Here is a 22,744-nt window from a genome sequence, read left to right on the forward strand (position 1 = left end):
CCCATTTTTGTCTTTTGCATTTGTTCTTTTGTTTTTATTTTTATTTTTATTTTTGTTTTTACCAATAATGCTTGCCCTGACTACCATGGCTACTTTTTCTACAAGTGGAAGACAATTATCATCTGGTCCCCCCATAAAACTTCATGAGCAAGGCAAGATGGTTAGACTTAAAAACTTAATCTAGAAGCACCCAAATATTTGTTACTCAGACGTTACATCAGCAATGTTCCTATTTCCCTTTTATCCTTCTACGTTCAAAGATTCTTCCCTGAAGGATTGCAAACATCGTCATGTTTAGTTGAGTTCCTTTTTGCATTTTGATTGCTGTAGAGATTGGGTTCCTTCTCAAGAAAAAAAACAAGATTTTCCATCAGATAAAGTTCAGTTTCCAGTTGAAAGAATACGATGGGGGCGGGTGGGAAAGCAGTGAAACATCCAGAATCCTTTCTGCTTTTCTTTGGGTATTTTCTTGGGACAAGGATTTCTGCCTAATCCTCATGTGTTTAGTGGCCTGTCTTTTGGGTTTGTTTTGGCTCTTTTCTTGCATGCACACACACCTATATAGTATTGCTGAATAGTGCTAAAAAAGACCAACTGGCAAGCAGACCTAGTAGCAGGGAGCAGCTGGCATGGCTCCACTCTATGCATTCACAGCACTGAACACCCTCCCTCCCCCCCTCCCCACATTGAAAAGGTTTTGTTTTCTTTGTTAGCTCCTATCATGTGATGCAAACACTGACTGCAGCAGTTGATTGACTAAGCTGGAGCTGTCACACAGAAAACAAAGAAGGGGCTTTGCAGCGATAGGGAGTTGGCTGATAAAGCGGCATAAAGACTAGGAACAGCACATATAAACAAACAATGGCATTCCCCACCCGCCACCCCTATGTCCTATAGTCCTCCTTTCACCATTTAGTGAATAAACATTAGCAAATGTATTTCTAGGTTGAGATGGAAGTCTTGGGCTGGTATTAATGTATATTCTTCATTTCCTCCTATCCTGTGCTTGGGCTGTAACCCCCATCATCACTGACCCTTGGCTACTCTGGTTGAGGATGATGTGATTTGGAGCTCTACAACATCTGGATTTCCTACTCCTACTTTTCCATTTTAGTCTGAATGAATGTTACCAGATGATTTGACCAAACATCTATGATTAGTCACTACTAAAAGTTTATTATCAGTAAGCCCAGTTGGACCTCCAGGAGAATCAATTCTACCATATACGAGAGCAACTACACTAGAAAACTAAATCGGAGTGTATTACATTTGAAATTGCAGCCAGTGCTCACACAGAGGCTGCAGATTGGTTTAAAAGTTCACTATTCATGTTGGATGCAATAGGAGTAGCATTTTGGCCCACAGCCTCCCCTTCTTTCCTGTGGTCCTGCATCTGCTGATTCTTCCTTCCTCTGGTCCTGCCTCAGCAAATCTGAATGGGAACTGATGGGGACATAAATACAGAAAATAATAATGGTGACCCATATATGTATGACTTCTTTTAAATTAAAAAGTTAGAGGATCATCATGGAAAAAGAATGTGGGGACATATTCCCCTGGTCGTGAACATCACAACTCAGTTGCCTATGTCACCAAAGCACCACCTACAGAATGCCCCCTGTCTTTACAAGGTCATATTACAACTAACCACATGGGGGAAAGACCATTTAAATTATTTCAGCTTTTAAAAAGATAGATGTTCCCGGACGAGTCTTTGTGTCATGTGGTCAGTAAAAAATACTTCAAATTCATCCTTTTATAAGAAGAGCCCATGTAGTCACAGCTTAAGTAAGGCAGGTATTTAAATCAGTAGCATCCAAGCAAATATGTGTTTCTAGCAATTACCATTTCAGAGATCTTTTAGGAGAAATGAACAAACCTCTGAAAATAATTATAATTGTTTAGTTTGTAGCCAGAAAGGGAAGCCTCGTAACTGAAGTTTATCTGACATGATTTACAGAAGAGTCCAATATATTTTCATTTTCAGGTGCTACTGGACTAGATGAAGGTGAAAAACTGAAGCTTAATCTGGACAATACAGAGGTGCTCCTGGTCAGTCAAAAGGCAAACCAGGGAATAGGCATTTAAACATTGTCGATGGAGTGACACTGTCTCTGACAACTAAGGTTAAAAGCTTGGATTCAGCCATAAATCTGGATGCCCAGTTTTTGTTAGTGGGCAGGAGTGTCTTTGTAGAGTGAAAAGTTGGTGCACCAGCTGCACCCTTTCTGGGAGAAATCTGATCTGGCCATTGTGATGCATGTGCCTGAGTTGCACGCTACTTGACTTATAGAATGCTTTATGCAAGCCTGGCTTTGGAAGGTGTTCAGAATCTTCAGTGATCTGCAATACTTTCCTCAGGTTGTTGGTAAAAGCAGCTAGAAATGTTGGGTACCAGTCTGTTTCCAAACATAATCAAAATGTTGGCGATTACCTGTACAGTTTGATTCCATGGCATCTGAAGGACCGTATCTCCCTCCGTAAGCCTGCATAGGTCTTAACATGTTCAGAAAAGGCATTTCTGCCCTACATCATCCTCACAAGCCTATATGGTGAGGATACGAGAATGGCCCTTTTCAATATCTGTTCCTTAACTATGGAACTTCCTTCCAAGGGAGGGTAGACTGGCCTATTTCTTATTTCCTGTCCACAGGTAATGTCATTTTTATTTTAAAAGACTTCTAGTCACTAATCTGGACCGTTTAATAGTGGGGGTTTGTTGCTGTTGTAGTTAAAAGGCTTTAGTGGTTAATCTGATGATCATTTTAATAGGGTTTTAATACTTTCATTCATTGTGTTTTAGCTGCATCTGCTTTTTAAATTGATGTTGTCTACTGGCTTGGACCTTGCAAGAGAGAGAGGTAGGATATAAATTAAATAAAATAGAAGGTAATTATTAGTTGAACCAACTGGGCTTTGGGGAAAACAATTTGAACTGGGATATCACTAGTCCCAGTTACTGCAAAATTTAATGCTTCTTGTCATTTTAGAGATCTCAGGTAAAAGAAAGAAAAACACCTGATTTCAAGATTTAACCTCCCCAATTATTTAAGTCAGGAGATTGGCAGTGTCCGGGGGGGGGGGGATCATGTTTCTAATTCTTACTGTTGCCGAAATATTTTAGGCAGCAAGGAACCTTCCAGAAACATTTTATAAGACATATCTTAGAAATGTCAGTGCTACTGGTGCTTTGGCCAAAAGAATATATATCCTTATTCAGAAATCCTTGTTTCTGAGAATGACATCACCAGCAAGCAGCCTTTCCTTCAGATCTAATAAGAATGTGCCTACTTTCTGTTGGCTGCTGCATGAAGTGGAAGCACAAGCTGGTCTTAAACAGATAGAACTCAAAATAAGTGAACAATCAAAATATTTATTCTGAGTTTTTATGAACAATATTGGTATGCAACTTCACAAAATCAAATTAAGGCTAGGCATTACATAGTGTATGCACCCTTAACGGGAAGTAAGTCTCATTAAATGGAACAGAACATGAACAGACAGGCATAAGATTTGTGCTCTTGATCAGACAAATTCTACCTCACCATTTTTTTTATCGCCAGAGCAAAATTGGCAATCTCTACACAATTTGTTCAGTAGCAAATTGCCAAATTTGTGCCAAAATACTCATCTAGCTGTAGAAATAAAACAGGAGCATTTTAATTATTTTAATTATTACCTACCATTACATGCTATCAAATTTGCTCATTTTCAGCATGCTTCTTTTCATGCCTTTGACTTACAGAAGCTGTTCTGTTAGCTGTATTTCCATCATGGATATTCTATATACAGATAGGCTAACAAATTCAGCATTGTCACCAAAAATGGGATGATGTCTATGCTTCTATTTCACTTGTCAAAGTCTTGTTATATAAAGCAAAAAGAGATGTTAGCAGCTCTAATGTCCGGATAGTTTGTCTGTGAAAGACAGGTGTAATATTTGGTTCAGGCCAGCAATGTGCTTGTGGAACTGATTTAAAAAGCTTATCTTACTAATGGTACGGTAGTTGTAATAAGTAAAACAGGAGGAAAGGCAAGTTACTTTTCTAAAGTACAGTTGGAAACAAACACCACCACAGAATGTGAGCTTTTGCAGTATTCCTGTTACTTCTTCTGCTTGACACATCTTTAGTCCTTGCAGCTGCAACAAGCACAGGCTGGATCATCTTGGGAGCTTGTATTCCTTCACACAGTTTCACAAAGTCTTTTAATTAATTTATTATTTCGTAAATTTATATACCACTGATTTAGTGTGAGACACTACTCTAAGTGTTACAAAGATAAAATAAACAATAACCTTGACCTCCCAACAAAGCCAGTAAGATCAAACCCTACATTCAATAAAACCCCAAATGATGGTGGACATATAAAGAGAAACTTAAGGTTGCCTTTAATGCTTCCTAAAATAAAAATGTCATTAACTCCCGCTTAAAGGACGAGAGGGAAGAGGCCTCACTGCCCTTCCCTGTTACTGTCAGCACAGGACAGGCAGCACACTCACTAATTTCATATCTATTACAACAGCTATGATGTGAAAAACAGCATTTGCAAGTTTAAGAAGCCTGGCAAGTTCACAATCTAAGGTTAGAAACCTTTGATTCTGAGCTTAATTTCACTTGTGCCTTGGCATCAACTGTCCCTCCAGCACTGCAAGCCTGTTCATTCCTGGAGAGTCCTTATTCAGCTTTATGTACATGTCTATATGCACATGCATATTAGAACAATGCAATCCCTGCCCACTACTACCAAACCTGATTCCAATTTTGTGTCACCCAGAATCTTTAATTTATTTAATTTTATTGGATTTCTACCCCGCCTATCTAGACCAAAGGTCTACTCTGCAACTTGCTGTATGATAGATTCTAAATGATAGTTTTAATCTTACAATTTTCACTAGCAATAGTTAAGATCTAACTCTTGGAAAAGATGCTTTAAGCAGGTTATGGATTAAGCTGATTTACTAAAACCTTGAATCTCCAATAGTTGCTAGAAGGGGGTATCAATTATTCACCAGTTTTTCTCTTTTTGACCAGTCCCAATTTTTTTAATATAATTTATGTTCTGGTGTATAAGCTGAAATAAAACTGAATAAAAAGGAAAGCACATTTTCTCAGGGTTGTTACATAGATCTGGATCTACTGTTAGGGATTTGCAATACTGGTGATGATTTCTAAGTCCCAATTGTCTAGCAGCAGCAGGAACATGATTCTCCGTTCATCCTGTGAAGTACACTGGTGAAATAAAGAAGTAAGCAGGAACAGATTTTTGTGTAGAAAGAATGTGACCTGTATTCAGTTTCAATACACAAAACAAATTTGTAGGCTCAGAATTATTTGATTTCCAATATTCCTTTGAACCATCTTGTGGTTGGTAGAAAGCCTGGCTTCTGGAAAACCAACCATCCAACCAACCAAGCAACCAGAAAGTCGATTCTGCAAATGAGAAGTATACCTTCCACAGTATACCTTTTCCACTGTGGCCGAACACTAATCTGCCACTGCTGTAAGGAAAATTTAAATAGGATACTGAGAGAAATATTTGTGAATTGTTGGTCTTGATGCAGTTTTTTCAAGAGCTGTAACAAGCCTTACAGTTGAGGTGGGGAAACTCTTGTTTCTCCAATAATTTAGGCTTCCAGTTCCTAGAACAGCCAGCATAGCCAACGGTGAGGAATTGTGGGATCTGAAACCTCTGGAGGAACACATACTCCCTAGCCTAGATTCTAGAGAGAGTTAACTGGTTTCACTTCATCAGGCATCTGAACCTCTGAAACCCAGAACCCTCTGGGTGGTGGTCTCTGATATAGTAAACACCACCTTGATTCCTGCTTGTGTGCACCCGATTTAAAAGTATGTAGCTGTGTGGGATTATTCTAAATATTTGAGATATTTATTCTAGTTCGGTAGATAACATTGTTCTTCAGATAAATTAATTTTAAAAATGTGCCACATTCATTGAAGTCCCACTATGTGCAATGAGATTACTTTACATAAGAATGCATAGAGTTGTAGCTTATATATTTTAAATTTATTGTTTCAGACTAATTCTGAAAACTGATCTAAGCACTCTTTATACTCTGAACACATGTAGAGCCAGATCTTTCAACAAAACTGCAGTTTAATTTCAGAAAGTGTTAAAATATATTGTACATCAACTTCTGACATACTACGTTAGTATACACAAATGGTCTCTTGAAACTGTATTTATGAAATGTACATTTTAATTTAAATACTCAGTATACACTGCACTTAATCTGCATGTTGCATTTATTAAATACATTAAAATCTGCAATGTAACAAAACGTTTTCTGCATACGAAATTCAAAACACCATTTTAAATGAACAAAAGATGGCTCACTTCATTTTTAAACTAGTGTGTAACACACCAGCTCATTTCCACCAACACTAGCTGTTCTTTCTTTTTTTTTATTTGACATTGTTCACAGACTATTACATATCACAATAAGAGTGCTGGATAAAACATGAGGTACGAAAGTGGTTCAAAGATTATAGGTCATGCAGATCATGCTAGACAGCAAAGAAAATGTGAATGAGAACACTAAATAAAAATACATAAAGAATGTGCATTATAAAATAAAACTCAATTACACAGCTTTGCTTCTTTGGTTACAAAGTAGGTTGAACAATTTCACAGCTTTTTATTCCTACCCACCCATCCCTAAATCATACGAAATGTCAAAAAGCAGAGGAATCATGGCAATTTCTCTATTAGAAAGTAGAAACAGAAATGAGCAAAGTTTTCTTCATCAAAATAGCCCATCAATTATTATATCACAATGACTGGCGACTACCTGTACAGATGCACTATGGTCTTCATACTTACACTATACAAAAATTTACATTCAAGCTGGGTCTTAACTACTGAAAATAAATACCAAAAGGTAAATTGCCATTAGTGTTAGAAATATGCCAGGATTCTTTTGTTCAATTATTGCCTAAACATTTTATCTATTAAACTCAATCCTGTCTATCAATTTTTACTGATACTTACATTTATTTTAAAAAAATTAAAAGTTCTGTGACATTGTTCATGTACATTATGAATAGCAGCCCTGTAATAAATAAAACACAAATAAATGAAACTAATGTAGGCAAATGTTACTTGTAATTGAGAAAACAGTGGCTCTAAGGATGAATTGTTACTACATGAAAAGCAAGGCTCAAAGTAATCCATGAGTAATGGAAACCTTGAAGAGCCTCACCAAAGCTCTTAAAGACCCCACTCATGTGCACCAAAATAAATGCAGACTTTTGCATTGTTACTCCTTCTATCATTTTCCCTTGTACACTGATGGTGTAATTGGACACCAACTGTGCTGTATGACATCTCAGTGAGGAAAAGCTCTTGTAGAATGATTGTCTAATACTGAAAAGGCCAAAACACACAACTGAAGCATGGCTACTTGCTTTCATATAAAGTGGAAAGAATACCAGTGGCACACAAGGACAGATTGCTTTCAGTTTCTTAACGAGGCAAGAAAGCTTTATGCTGAGGAGACATTCGGCTGCTGCGGAGGTTGTGTTGGCTGCGGAGGCTGTGCTATCGCTGTCTGCTGTTGAGAAGTGCTACTGGGGTTGGCCTGTTGGGTTGAAAGTTGGGATAACTGATCATTGTTTGAGAGAGATTTTAACAGTGCATTTTCCCGTTCAAGTAAAGAGTTTCTTTCAACTAATTCTTTTATTTGTTCCTTCAGTACTTCTACTTCTTCTCTGACTGCATACATCAAATGGCTTTTCACCAGATCCTGTAAATGACAAATCAGTCATTAGAGAGGTTTCCATACACAAGTAAAAGACAGATTTCTAGAAATCAAACAGTACCAATTATATACACAAGTTCTACCGAAGGACTGTATAATTACAAAGCAGCCAGATCACAAACCACTGGATCAGGGATAAGCAGTCTCTAGAGGCCGAAGGGCTTTGAATGTCCATTCCTGAGAAAGCTGGAGGCTGTCAAAACTTTGGCAAACCCCCCTCCCCCTCATCCTGAATGGGACAGAAGGGAACTCTCTGAGCCCCAAACAGCTGTAGATATTTTGTGGGACAGAAGATGCTGGGAGGCCCCTTTAGCTCCCTAGGGGGCTACATGTGGTAATATCTATTATGGAATGAGACACACCAAAGACATCAAGTGGGTTTCCTAACTGTACAGAGGGAAAATACCAGCTTGTCTGTGTGCGAGTCACACTGATGGAAGGCTTTTATAAATATGAAGATTGTTTTCCCTCACTTGTTTTCCAGCTGCTTCAACCAACCATTACAGGTAAGCGTGGGAAAATAAAGGAAAGCAACTGCTGTCAGCTGGCTTGCCACCTTAACTAACATAGTGGAAGTTCTTCTCTTTTATATCTGAGGGTCTGTGAAAGAAGTAAGCTTTTGCAGAAATGTTATCATGCACAAATGAATCCCTTTGTTCCTCAAGTAAAGCCATATATGGTTGTTCTATAATGTCTATGAAGTACTCCCCCTTTTGCTATAGTGTTTAGCTTTGAATATTGTACATTCTTTGTGATTATGCATGAATACAGCCTTTGTCTACTCCCATTTACAGCTGTGACACTGAGGCTAACAGAGCTGGTACTCTGGAAACTAATCTACTTGCACGGCACGAATACCCAACAGCTCTCTGAGAAAACATATGGTTATAAATACTAGTTTAAAACCTGGAGCTTGTTAGTCTTGCTCAACTCAGTCTGAGGGTCTAACGAGCAGCATTCATTTTATCAGAACATACTATCTGAACGAAGGACCACCTTCTCCTGTATGAAGACATCCATTCACTTCTACATTCAGAAAGTTTGCTGCTGCTCAGACTTTAAAGACTGGATGGGTTGCAACTAGTCACAGGCAAGGTTCCCACTAAGCTGGGTGTGCGCATGTGTGCATGACTCCGCTTCCCTCTGAGCAGCTGTCTTCCTCTGTGCAGCAATCACGTTAGGTTCTGTCGCATGGAACAGAGTGCCCGGGGAGGGGCGGAGTCACGCATGCAGGCAGGGGCGAAGCTGTGCAAGAGTGAGGCGGAGTTGAAAATTAGAACGTACAGTCGTGCCCTGCTGGATGATTACCCCACTCTACGACGAATCCGCATTACATTGACGTTTTTGCGATCGCAAAATGATGGTTTAAATGGGGGAATTTCGCTTAGCGATGATCAGTTCCCTGCTTCGGGAACCGATTTTTCACTTCATAATGATCAGCAAACAGCTGATCATCGGGGTTCCAAATGGCCGCCGGCTTTCAAAATGGCCCCCCGCTGTTTTCTAGGACGGATTCTTTGCTTTACAGGCACCGAAAATGGCCGCGGTATGGAGGATCTTCGCTGAACGGTGAGTTTTTCAGCCCATTGAAAAATGGGATTTTTTCATTTCGTTTGACGATGTTTTCACTCTACAGCGATTTCGCTGGAACGAATTAACATTGTCAAGCAAGGCACCACTGTACGTTGGTCACAGGACCTTTTTTAGTGATAATGATTCACCTTTAGAACACACTCCCCAGAGAGATCTAGTTACCAGCTATGGTTCCATCCTTCAGATGTCAGGTGAAGATAGTATTTTTATCTGTGTTTTAGAGCTGTAGGTTTTTATGGCTACATGCAATTATTAGTTCTGTCTAGAGTCAATCTATTAAGATAAACAAAACTTCTATTAATCACCATTAGAAAATCGTTTTAATTTCAGTGAGTAAATTCTATGTTGGATTAATACTGGATAAAGCTTTGTTTTGTTCTGAATAAAAATAAACTAAATCACTATTTTTAATGATTTGCTGCACATTTTATATCACAAGTTGAATTGAACACATGTCTGAAGACGCAGATACGTGATTTTTTTTAAAAAAATGTAATATAAAGCAATAATAGCTTGTTTCCAGTGGCCACATAAATACTGGTGGGAGCCAACACATTCAGGCAACTGCTTATTAATAAAATTTATTTACATGGTTTACTTTAAGCAGTATGAAGGATTCTATGAAATGTAATTTTGGCCAATATTCATTTAGATTTAGGGCACAAACATGTTTGTATGGCTTATAATTTATACTACAGAATCTCAGCTCTGATTTGATTTTGTCCCCTAACCCAGCAAAGGAGCATAAGATTTTATAGCTTATTTTATGCCTTTCAAACCTTTAGTAAACCAAAGCCCTTAAGTGTGTTATGCTTTTGCAATTAATCACCTGAAATGTACACATACTGAAGAGCTAGCTGACAAATTAGAAGATACTGCCAACATTCAGCACCACAATGCTTCGGGTGATTGAAGTAACAGCAGTCTTGCTGCAGAATCTGAATTGCCTTTGTGCAAGGTAAAATATTTAGGAGTTCGTTTGATAAATGTTAACCACACTACAGTAAGTTGATCATTTTACACAGTTTACATTGCTCAGAGTTCTTGAAAATACTAGTAGTGCAGTATTAGTTCTTAGATGGCTTTTATACTGATGCTCATTTACTAATAAAATTATTTAAATGACAACGCACAAGAACAAAATAAAGGCAAATGGAAGGCTGAAGCCTACCATGTTCATACTAAACATTATATTATATATCACTTTAAGTAAGGTGGCTGCTGTTTACTACCAGTGTGGAGTATTGGTCCAAAAAAAGTTACTGAACAGCTCAGTGGCTTGGCCTCTAGTTGCAAAGCCAGAGTTTGAAAGTTTGATTCCCCACTGGGCCTCCTTGACAGGAGCTGGACCTGATGGTCCCTTCCAGCTCTGAAATTCAAAGACAGAACTGCATGCATGCCTGTTTTAGGATTTTCTATCTTAAAATCTGAAAAGAACATTAGAATTCATCCACGTACTTCTATAAAGCTGAAAAAACTAGAATCAGTAGAGTTCTAAAATGAGCACTCAGTTCTTTACTTACCATTGCCTGTTCTATTTTGTTGTCAATGGCTACAACACTTGCACCAGAAGCACTGTTTAAAAGAAAAGAAAAACACAGGAAATGAACTCTAATGTTCACCAGAATCTTACAAATACAGTAAAACTGAAAAAGATCCTCTATCTATTTGAATATGGCTTGCATCGTATTTGGCAACATTTGTATAGCGCCCTCAATGTTCCTTATATTTCATTTACAAACCTCTAAGGTTGACTGGTCTTATCTCCATATATGCAGGGACAAGCAGATCACAACGATATCCTCTAATGATAAGGATTATATTTCAGAGACAATGAAACATGTTTATATCTTATCAAAACCAATGGAACTAGAATATTTAAATGCTTTCAATAGCATTCAGACATTTCTAGTTCCCTCCAGATGTGCCATAAGACAATCTACATGGTCTATGGCCCTTGTCTGAGCCAGGCACAAAGGTTTTGACAGTACAAGTGTTGTCACAGTCCTCTTGGTTGCCATGGCTTGCTTTTGAGGGCCCTTACTATGCAACTGGGAGAGTTCATAATCATAACCAAGCCAACCATTCAAGTCCTTCTGTGTGAGTAAAAGTGACATTTTGATTAATTTGTTTTGTCCAGTATGGCAGTATGGCAATGTGGACAGCCAACTTACATATTACCCAATATGGCAAAAAGCGAACTTTATCTACAGTAAAACAAGTAAAGTATTCTGCCATTTGAATACTTCCAATTCATAATGGAACATGTAGAAGACAGGAAACAGGTTTTGATAGTTTTTAAAAACCCATAAAAGTACATTTAGGATATGTTCTCTGCTACACCACTAAGCAGTTGAAAGAGTTTGAATACAACTTTGAGTAATTAACTTCTAATGGCTTCAATGTGAGAGTCAGGTTTATTTTTTCACTCAGTTGAAACTAATGGGATATAAGAGTTTAATTTAGGATGGATTATGTGATGGAACTTTAGACCTGAATATAACATAAACACACGTTCCACAGGTTTATCTTTGCATTAATTTCAGGATGTTTCGTGCTGATGGATTAAATCAGTAAACACTCCTCTTCAAAAGCCCAAAGGAAATATCCAGTATAGAAAACAAGCTCCATATCATAATCACAACAGGCTTTTAATATTACCAGAATTCATGGGGTCAGGTTCGAGAAGCAATGATTACCTATCGCCCTTGGCCACACTGAATAGATAATTATTTTTAGAGCACTTCAAACCAACTTAACTAAATTAGATGCTTTAAGCTCCAATTTTATGAATTTTATATAAATGATAATCTTTAAATGCATTGAAATTCAGTAATTATATGGCTACAGACATTAAATTAAATTTAAGTTTGATACTTGACTTCACTGTGGAGAGAGAATTCAATCAATGTTGCCATAGTTTAACACGAAGCATCCTACATACACTCAAAGAAGTTGTACCTACTTGTTATTTGTGACAACAGAGCCCACTCTCTTCCAAAGTGAACAAATACTTTAACATGTAATTACTGCTTTTTTGCAAATCAACAGACAAGCAGAACACTAATTTATATGCTCACACAACTGGATCACATTTTATTACAAAAACATGCCTCAATTTTGAAAGTTTTAATTTTCAAATGGTGCCACTATAGAGAACTTTAAGATAAAACAAATAATATTGCACTGTTCAGAAAATATCAAGAAACAGCAGACCAGCACAATCTTCATACATGCTGAAAGAGCATCTTCACAGATTCACCAAAATGGCGTGTTGTCCTGATGTTAATATCCACTGTCTTCTCTCACTTCCCACCATGTGGAAATGTTAAATTGTTCACTATTTATAGCAGTAATTCACATCAAAGTCCCTTGGTAAGGTAGGATAGAAGAGTACTAAATATAATTGTAGGAAGTGCCAACACAATATGCTAAGATGGAAATCTTGCTGAAGAGCAAACAAGTTAAATATCCATGCTGAAATGTGGACTTTCTTTTTGCAAGCTTTTCAAAATGGGTCAATATGAATTTGGAAGCCAAGCTGTACATTTTACCTCCTTTAAAAGCAGCCAATAAAGCAAATGGGTTTTATGTCAGAAGAGTTTCTGTGGACCCGCTCCTATAAAAAGTAGCCTCTTAAACATTTCACATGGTCAAGTGTTTACATTTTCAAACAACTTTCCTAGATATCTCAACTTCACACACCTTGATCAATAAAAGAACACTCCTCAAATCATTTAAGGCCCTTATATTCTTCTTATGAAAAGAAAGGCAGTCACTATGTTTAATCAAATTTGGATTTCAAAGTTTTGTGAGAAATGGTAGACAGAGTTGTTTAGCACTGTCTTAAAGTTTCACTTAAGTGCATACAGGCAAGAGAAAGGGTGAGGAAAACACGGGATATAGGCATGTATATATTCTATGAAGCAAAGGCTTCTGTTAACCTTTTCCTTTCTAAAACAGCTAGTCACAGAGAATCCTCTTGATTACATACAAAAAATGGGGTAGGTGGGTTGTTAAGTGTGTTAAGGAAGCTGAGAGCAATGCCATCAGCAATCTAAACTCTGTCAAGAGCCTGGACTCCCAAGGCAGAATGGTCAAAGTTGAGACAATAGACTAAGATGCATCTCCTTCAGGACTTAACAGGCATATCAACTGAAAACAACGGATGTGTTCGTGGTGGGGGAGGCAGAGAAATTCTAGATGGGCAGCAGCCACAGTGGAAGGTTACACTAGTAGAAGATCCTTCATAGACAATAGTACTCTAACTCTTATTAGGACTATGCAGAAGGCTGCAGTGCTAAACAACTTTTGAATATTTTATACCTCCAAAACCTATGAGGAGACAATAAAAAAATGAAGCAAAAGAAAAAAAGACTCCCAGGTCAGACTTCTGGGAAGAACTAAAGGTAAATATCAATAGTACATTTACTAGTGTAGCAAATGGATTAAACCCAAAAGGATATCTAATTAAGATTGTGGTTGAGAGTCAAATCATACATTATACCTATTTTTTTCCTTTCCTTTCCTTTTTTAAACTTATTTTTATTCATACATACCAACATACAGAACAAAAAAACTAAAACCTAACAGTAATAACAACAAAACATCAAAACTAAACATCCCAACTACACCTATAGATCAGAGATTTCGCCATCGTCTGGTCATCTGCATATCATCAACGGATGCTAGTGAGCACTGATTTACCATAAGCTAATTCTTCCCCTAAATTCCTGTATTTTCCTGGGCCCAATTATATATCAGCTTTCAGGTTTCCTTTACAAAGTGTCTAGGTTGAGCCCATAATGCCTCTGAAAGCATATCTAGTTCTGCAATGTCCAATAGCTTCTTTAATCGCTCTTCCATCGTTGGTGTTTCTCCATTCTTCCATTTTTGGGCCCAGAGTAACCTAGCTGCAGTAAATATATACAGTAAACTATATTGGACGAAATTGGCAATTATAGGCCCGTCGCCAATGTTTCTTTCATGAGCAAAGTGGTTGAGGGGGTGGTGGCTGACCAGCTTCAGGCACATCTGGATGAAACAGATGCCCTGGATCCATTTCAGTCAGGCTTTAGGCCGTGCCATGGTACAGAGACGGCATTGGTCGCCCTGTACAATTTGTTGAGGGAGGCCGACAGGGGTAAAATATCTTTGTTGGTCCTCCTCGACATCTCGGCGGCCTTTGACACCGTCAACCACGGTATCCTCCTGGGGAGGCTCTCTGAGTTGGGTATTGGTGGCTTGGCTCTGGCTTGGTTCCGTTCCTTCTTGGAGGACCGCCCCCAGAGAGTGCAGTTTGGGGAGAGTATTTCGGCCCCATGGAGTCTCAAATGTGGGGTTCCACAGGGGTTGACTATTTCCTCAATGTTGTTTAACATCTATATAAGGCCGCTGGGTGGGGTCATCAGGGGGTGTGGAGCATCGTGTCATCAATATGCTGATGACACCCAGCTCTACATCTCCTTTTCACCAACTGCAGGTGATGCCGTCCTGTCCCTCCAGCGCTGCCTGGGGGCCGTACTGCAATGGATGCAGGAGAACGGGCTGAGGCTGAACCCAGACAAGACGGAAGTTCTGAGGGTGGGTGGCCTTGTGGATGGTGGCATGGGAAACTCCCTTATGTTTGGGGGGGGTGGCCCTGGCCGCAAAGAGTGGGGTCCGCAGCCTGGGGGTGTACCTGGACCCGACACTCACCATGGAAACGCAGGTGGCGTCGATAGTCTGCACCGCCTTTTTCCACCTTTGGCGGATTGCCCGCTACGACCTTACCTAGACACGGGGGTGCTCACTACCTTAGTACATGTGCTCGTAATCTCTAGATTAGACTACTGTAACACGCTCTACATGAGGCTCCCTTTGAAGCTGATGCGGAAACTTCAGGTGGTGCAGAATGCGGCGGCCTGACTCCTTACTGGAGTGAGAAAATACCAACATATCTCTCCTACTCTGGCCATGCTGCACTGGCTGCCCATCCGTTTCTGCATTGACTTCAAAGTGTTAATGCTTACATATAAGGCCCTAAATGGTTTAGGACCGTGATACTTGGCGGAAAGCCTGCTTCCACCTAGATCTACTTGGATCACCCACACAAGCCAGGAGGTGAGGTTGAGGAGCCTAACGCCGAGGGACGCCCGGAAGGAAAGGACACAAAACCGAGCCTTCTCGGCGGTGGCTCCTCGCCTCTGGAATAACCTTCCTCTGGTGATTCGTGCGGCCCCTACGCTGGGCACTTTTAAGAGTCAACTAAAAACATGGTTGTATGTTCAGGCCTTCCCTCCTGTCAATACTTAATTTCTTTTTCTTTTCTCATTTTTTTGTTTAATTACTGCATGTGTCACAGTTTGTCTGTTAAACTTTTATGGTTTATTGTATATTTTTTATTGTAAGCCGCCCAGAGTGGTCGACCAGACCAGATGGGCGGGATATCAATCAATCAATCAATCAATCAATCAATCAATCAATCAATCAATCAATCAATCAATCAATTTTATTTTCTTATCAATAATTTCTGGCATTATATTCAATAATAACATTTCAGGTTTAAAACTTAATTTTTGCTGAACAATGTCTTGTGACAGTTCCCAAATCGGTGACCTTTTTTTTAAAAAAAAAATCATTTTTTATTTTTTGCTTTTTCGCATAACCACCACACATGATAATCCTGGAGGATGCAGACCTGACATGCATAACCGAAACCTGGATGGGCAGGGAACGGGGTGTTCCCTTGACTCTTGCCTGTCCTCCCGGTTATGCAGTCCAGCACCAGGGTAGACTGGAGGGGCGGGGGGAGTAGTCATTGTTTATAGAAACACTCTGGAAATTGTTAGGCGCTCTACGGTGGTGAAGCCAGGTCTGGAGGCCCTCCACATGTCGATTGGGGCCAGGGATGGTATTGGGATCTTGCTGGGTTACTGCGCTCCCTGCGACCCAGCCATTTCCTTACTGGAGCTGGCGGACTCTGTCTCCATGGCACTGTTGGAATCCCTAAGGCTTCTAGTCTTGGGTGATTTCAACATCCATGCGGAGGTGGAGATTTCTGGTCCGGCTCTTGAGTTCTTGAAAACCATGGCTTCCTTGGACATGGCCCAACATGTTTACGGCCCCACCCACGTGGATGGTCACACGCTAAATCTGGTGTTCTACCCTGAGCAGAGTGAGTGTGGTCTGATGGTAACTGACCTTTTGTGTCAGTTTCCTTGTCATGGTCAGATCACCACCTAATTAAATGTAACCACTCAGTGGCTCTCACTCCCCGCAGGGAGCAAAGACCTATTTTCATGGCCCACCCTCGAAGGTCACTGGATCCTATAGGATTCCAGGACTCCATGAGAGGGATTCCGGCTGATCTGACTGGCGCTCCTATCAAGGCTCTGGTTGATGGCTGGCTTGCTGCCGCCACCAGGGCTGTTGACACGATCGCTCCTAAACGTCCTCTCCATTGCAGAGCTCGGCCAGTGCCCTGGTTTAACCAGGAGCTGCAAGGTATGAAGCATGACAGGAGAAGGCTAGAGTGCATTTGGAGACGGAACCTGACAGATTATAATCATAAAGCTGTCAGGATCACGACTAACCACTATTTTACTAAGGTGAGGGCTGCCAGTCGAGCGAAGCTTCAAATCAGCAGGCTGAACTTTTCCGTATAGTTCGCAATCTATCCGGAGTTGGTCTAAGTGATGGGTCTCCTATTAGTATTTCACCTGACCAATTTGCAGCATTTTTGAAATCTAAAGTGGAAGCCATCCGCCGGGAGCTCTCTCCTTTTTTTGAACACAGTAAATCGAGCAGAGACGTCCAGTGCTCCACCTTGCCTGACAAGACTTGATCTCTTTCAGCCTGTGATGCCGGATATGGTGAACAAAGCGCTTGACCGCTCTCGTGCCACCACCTCCTCCCTTGACCCTTGCCCAGCCTGGTTAGTAACTGATTTGCAGCTGAAAATCATGTTTAGAATACATGCAAAGAGCAGCATGCCAGGAATTATTCCCATGGCACATCCACAAGAAACCTAAAATGTGAATGCTATGACTGTTTACTGTATGAATAAACGTCCACTTGCATAGGATCACTTGTAGGCTATTCTAGGGACTTTGGTAGAACAATTTGCTCAACATTCCTTCTGCAGCTGCAAGTTACAGCAGGAACAGCTTATACATAAGATCCTGAAATCACAAAACTGATAAATCTATTTTAAGTGGTTACAAATCATTTTCAAAATAACAAATTATTTTCAAAGTAACAGTATATTATAACAGAACTTTGGTAAACCAATGAAGCAACAAATGCATTATGATTTAAATACTTTAAATTTTTTTTTACATTTTTATTACTTTTACCTCGTTGCTCTCACTAGTCAAATACTATAACTGCAGATACTCCCAGATCATTAACTGAGCACCATGATTTTTAAGGAATTACTAATATACAGAAATAAATATGTTTAAATATGACTTGTTAGAAATAGTATTTGAAAAGTCTGATTTCAAATTAACTATTCCATACTCCTCCCCAACCTCCTATTTTGAGTTACTTAAGAGCAAAAGTCTCTTGAGATAAATGCACCTAGCAACCAAGGTTAAATTGGGGAGCATGAAGACACACAGAAGGTTCCCAAAGGAAACTGTGGTAAGTGATTAACTTGATTTACCCCCCAAAAAACACACCTCTATATTACAAGTATATTAAAATGGTCATAAAAGATAACCATCTATGTCTCTTCAGATACTAGGTCACCCTGCTGTATTCTACAGGGCAGTATTCAGTCTCTTGTAACTACTTATAATTTTCGTTGGCTTCAAAATACTCCCAGGAAAATGGCAAGTTACAAAAGAGCATGCTATACTCATTTAAAAAGAAAAATGTCAAAGAGTGACATTTTTGACACAGAACTTATTAAAATGTTAAAATAAGTCTACCTATCTGGGTGTTCAACAGAAGCAAATTACGCTATATGCTACAGCTTAATTCATTTAAGTCCTGCTTCATATGTTAGACTGTGTTTTCAAAAATAAAAACTAGTCCATGATGTGTCTGGTGCCAGTTTCACAGAAACTGCATCAAATTTACAGCTACTGTAAAACACCTTTCCAAAAGAATGCTAAAATATCCATTCAAATAAAGGTTCTATTAGCCGACTGCCACTAAGACTGGGCCAACCTGTGAGAAATATCAAATATTTTGATATCAAAACAAATACTATCTTTCAGTTTCTTCGCTTCACTCCATTTGCCTGGTTTTTTTTTTAAATTCTTATTTATGCTTTATGGGCAGTGGAAAGCATGGAAACTGTGAGATACTGAGATATCTGCTAGAACTTCATCCTGCTGAAATAGATGTGGGGAATATGTGAACTATCCAGATGTCATTAGCTTGCAACACCCATCATTTCTTGCCAGTAGTTACGCTGGCTATGGCTGACAGGAGTTGTAGTCTAACTTCTGAAAGGCCACATTTTGCCCACCTGTGTTCCGAAAGAAAAGACAGACGATTGGAGCAAGCGAGTAACCAATCACCTTTTTGTCTTCTAAGAAAAATTTTTGTTAAACCAATGACCTGATTTCTTTTTTGTCTGCCAAGAAACAGCTTTACAAAACCAACTAAGATGATACAATCTGCAGTGTATATGTGTGTGTGTGTGTGTGTGTGTGTGTGCGCGCGCGCACACACACACACATATGAGGGGGAGCAGTATAGACTGGTCCATTAGGAAAAACAAGGCACCCTCCCACCTTAGAATAGGTGACCCTCAGCTGGTCCTGCCATCCTTGCCTCCTTAACTGAAGACCAAAGGTCGAGGTTCTACTACTGTGTTTCCCCAAAAATAAGACAGGGTCTTATATTAATTTTTGCTCCAAAAAAAAACACACATGAAGTTATTTGCTTCAATAAAGCAAATGCATGATGGAGCTTAACATTCAACTACAATAAAACACATTAGGGCTTATTTTCAGGGGATGTTTTATTTTACAGTCATGTCATCTTCTGGTTGCTGCACAATGCTGCACAATGGTGGAGGGCAGGGTTTCACTTAACAGGGGCTTATTTTTTGGGGTAGGGCTTATATTATGAGCATCCTGAAAAATCATACTAAGGGCTTATTTTCAGGCTAGGTCTTTTTTCGGGAAAACAGGGTATGTTTCCCTTCTTTTGATCTCCCCACTGTATAATAGTATGAGTGTGAGTACATAAGTGTGAAGGAAGCTAGGGAGAGAGAAAATGAGAACACTAATATAAATAGAGAAACCAACTGGTTAGTTCTGAAATCAGGCAGAGAAAGCAGCAGCAAATATAAAAAGTACTGATTTTGAGTTGAGGTATAATTTTCTGCTCCCCAACTGAGCTGTGGAGTAAATTAATGTCATGTCTGGTGAAGCAGTATCTGAGTGAATGCCTGCTTTCCTATTTGTGTAAATACTTGCTTGTCCATGCGTCCCCCTGTGAATAACCCAATTTCCCCCAGTCTGCCTGCCATTCCTGACCCCACCCACCCATGGAAGCTGTGCCTTCTCCCTCACCAACTACAGCAGGCACTGGCCGGTGCTGCAGTCTAGCTGGTTAAATTTCTAAATATGATCAAAAGGTGTCATGTTGTTCAATGGGACAACAAGGAGCTAAACATTGCATTCAGCAACCAAGGCAAACAGCAGACTTTTAAACCAGCCCTCATTTAGCACACTGCCACTAAAACAGAATCAGCTTGCCACAAGCTAGAAATGAGTACCCTGCAGATGAGTGTGTTTCATATCCTGCTTCGACTAGCACATGTCTTTCCTAGCAATTTAGCATCTAGTAGAGCTGTCTAAATTCCCTAATTGTTGTTAGTGACCTCCTTTTATTTCCATGACCACAGTCTTTTCCGTTTTAAGTGTTATATTGAAAAGCCTGACAGAATACACCAAAAGATATACAAAAATTCATAATTTCTTCAAAGAAATGGGACTAAATCTTGTGACTATAATAAAATAGGTTTAGTATATTGCCTTGGCAGACTGCAGTCACATAACTCCAGAATTATAGGGTTTATTCATCACTCAATTTCCCCACACATTCAATCTCTGCCTCAGTCGTGCCTTTCCAAGTCATGCCTCTGCACAATCAACACAAATTATGTTATATTCCCTTCATTTTTATGTGCCAATAAGAGCTCTGCTCAGTGCTGCTCCAAAGACAGATTTAGCCAACAGGACATCTTTCATGCATGACAACATCTTTGTGGACCAAATAAGGTGCTGGAATACAGCCATTCTGCATAAAACACAGAATGACTGGAAATGTAACACCAGATGCAACCCATTTGGCTCTACTGTTCTATAATATATTCAGATATCAAAGACCAAGCTGATTCTTCAGATCTTGCTGAATTACAACTCTCAATACTGCCAACATTGGGCCATACTGACTGGAGCTGATGGAGACAAAGCTCACCCTCCAAAAGCTCACAGGTCTGCCATGTCTCTCTAAGACGAACACTTGATTAACTCACATACAATCAATGCAAGATGTCTGTCAAGGTGTTCTTGAACTTGTCATTCTGGCATGGATACAAGTACTTATCCCTTACCAAATCTACCTCCAAAATTTTATTTTTAAAAACTGGACAAGAGGTAGCTAAAAGGAAACATTAACTAAAAATAATTTTTAAAAAGTTATGTCAGAGAACTCTTAACATGTATGAGTTCTTTTATAATTAATAGCATTTTCAGACCACTATTTTGATTTTAAATCCTGCAGTTCTGCAAACCAGAATGTGACCATTTTGAAGTGGCAACAGTAAGACTTGAGCAAGATGTAAGAAAGCCATCAAGTGTTATTTGCTTCAATAAAGCAAATGCATGATGGAGCTTAACATTCAACTATAAACAGAAAAATCTAAAACAGACAAGAACACTGTAAGCCAGAAAACATCAGGATTTCAAACTATAATATTAATATTGTGAGAAAGCCAAACTGCAGCAGTTGAATTAGTAATGCAACTTTGACAAATATTTATCCTCAAAGTTGGATTTGTTGCAGTTTCTCGCCAAGTGCATGGCTGTGCCCAAACAGTCTTTTAAAACTTGCCCCAACTGTTCCAATTTAAAGCCAAACAACCCAACCTTGATGTTTTAATTCTGCAATTTCAAATGCCTTGAGTTTTGAAAAATACTGGTCATAACTCTGAAAACATCTAGCTTTCAAAAGCTAGGTTCAGTATTTCTATTCTAGCATTAGTGAGCATCGCATTTATTTATCACTATCCAAGCTACAGAAAGAAAAAGTGGTGATGCAAGAATAGGGCTAAATCCACGAGGCTGACAAGAGAACAATCATTCCACTGCACTGCTTTTTGGACTGCAGCTACAGCAGTCAAGTCACAGTAGGTAAACAGAGGACACAGACAAACAATTTTAAAGTGGTCATTTTTCTTTATGACGAGAAACCTGCACAGTGCAAAGCTGTTCATGCATATCTTAGCATGTATGCTTTTCATACTTATGTATTCATACCTATCCCAGAGGTTCTTTGATTCTCGTAACTTGTTCGAATGGAACACTTTGTAGAAAGTAGTTGAAGGATTCCTATGAGAGCCGGGAAATGAGACAAGATTGAGAACGGATAACAATATTGTTGAAGGAAAATAATGAGTTTTCTGGTTTAAATAGTTATAGCGACCACAAGTCCAAAGGTTACCAATAGCTTGTAGACTACTGAACAATACAAAGAAGACAGAAGAGTTCAATTACACATGAAACAGAAAGTGTAAAAACACGAATGCCAAAGAGGTTGAAGAAGCTTTAAGAAATTCCTTGCTAGACAGGCCTACATTTCATGCAGAGCACCATCCTATTTTCAAATGGGACAAGCCAGGTGTCTCTCAGCACAGGTGGATTTGATCAAATTGATTTAAATCACAATTTAAAATAGGACTTAATTTTTTTAAAAAAAATCAATATTTTCTACTATTTAATTTTTTAAAAAAATCAATTTTTGATTTAAATTGTGATTTAAATCAATCTGATCTAAAACAAAACCACTGATTTTAACCCATCCTGGCACAGACTCAACCTTCCTGTTTTCACCTAACGCACCTGCTATTTAAAAGGTCCTTGACCTTTCAGCTACATCACATCACAAAATATAGGTACTGCCACTTCAGAAATCTTCTCACATGGGTAGCTCTTCACAACATGTAAACTCACAATAAAGTCAACAAAATCATTATCATGAAATTTTAAGACTTGGTAAAGAAGATACCAGAAAAAGTCATGCAGATAAGCAGAAATTCCCAAGCCCAGCTCCATTCCAATAGTATCTGGAAAGATTGACAAAGATCGTACTTCCAAGTACAGAAGAATGACAAATGAAGAGTAAAAGTGACAGGAAATACACACA

The 22,744-nt window shown here is 39.2% G+C and overlaps 1 protein-coding gene across 2 annotated transcripts in view; it reads right to left on the reverse strand.

The window, feature by feature from the left end:
* Positions 1-6,099: 6,099 nt before the first annotated feature.
* Positions 6,100-22,744, reverse strand: part of TSC22D2 (TSC22 domain family member 2) — a 47,542-nt gene continuing 30,897 nt past the window's right edge. The window contains exons 2-4 of one of the 2 annotated variants that reach the window (XM_020781877.3): positions 21,859-21,930; positions 10,897-10,948; positions 6,100-7,765 (exon numbers count right to left, since the gene is read on the reverse strand). In XM_020781877.3, coding sequence (XP_020637536.2) covers positions 7,505-7,765; positions 10,897-10,948; positions 21,859-21,930 — 385 coding nt within the window. In that variant the 3' untranslated portion in view covers positions 6,100-7,504. The remainder of the gene's footprint in view (positions 7,766-10,896; positions 10,949-21,858; positions 21,931-22,744) is intronic. The other variant, XM_020781878.3, reaches the window with a different exon arrangement.

Source organism: Pogona vitticeps, chromosome 3 (assembly GCF_051106095.1).
Source record: "Pogona vitticeps strain Pit_001003342236 chromosome 3, PviZW2.1, whole genome shotgun sequence".
NCBI classification, from domain to species: Eukaryota; Metazoa; Chordata; class Lepidosauria; order Squamata; family Agamidae; genus Pogona; species Pogona vitticeps.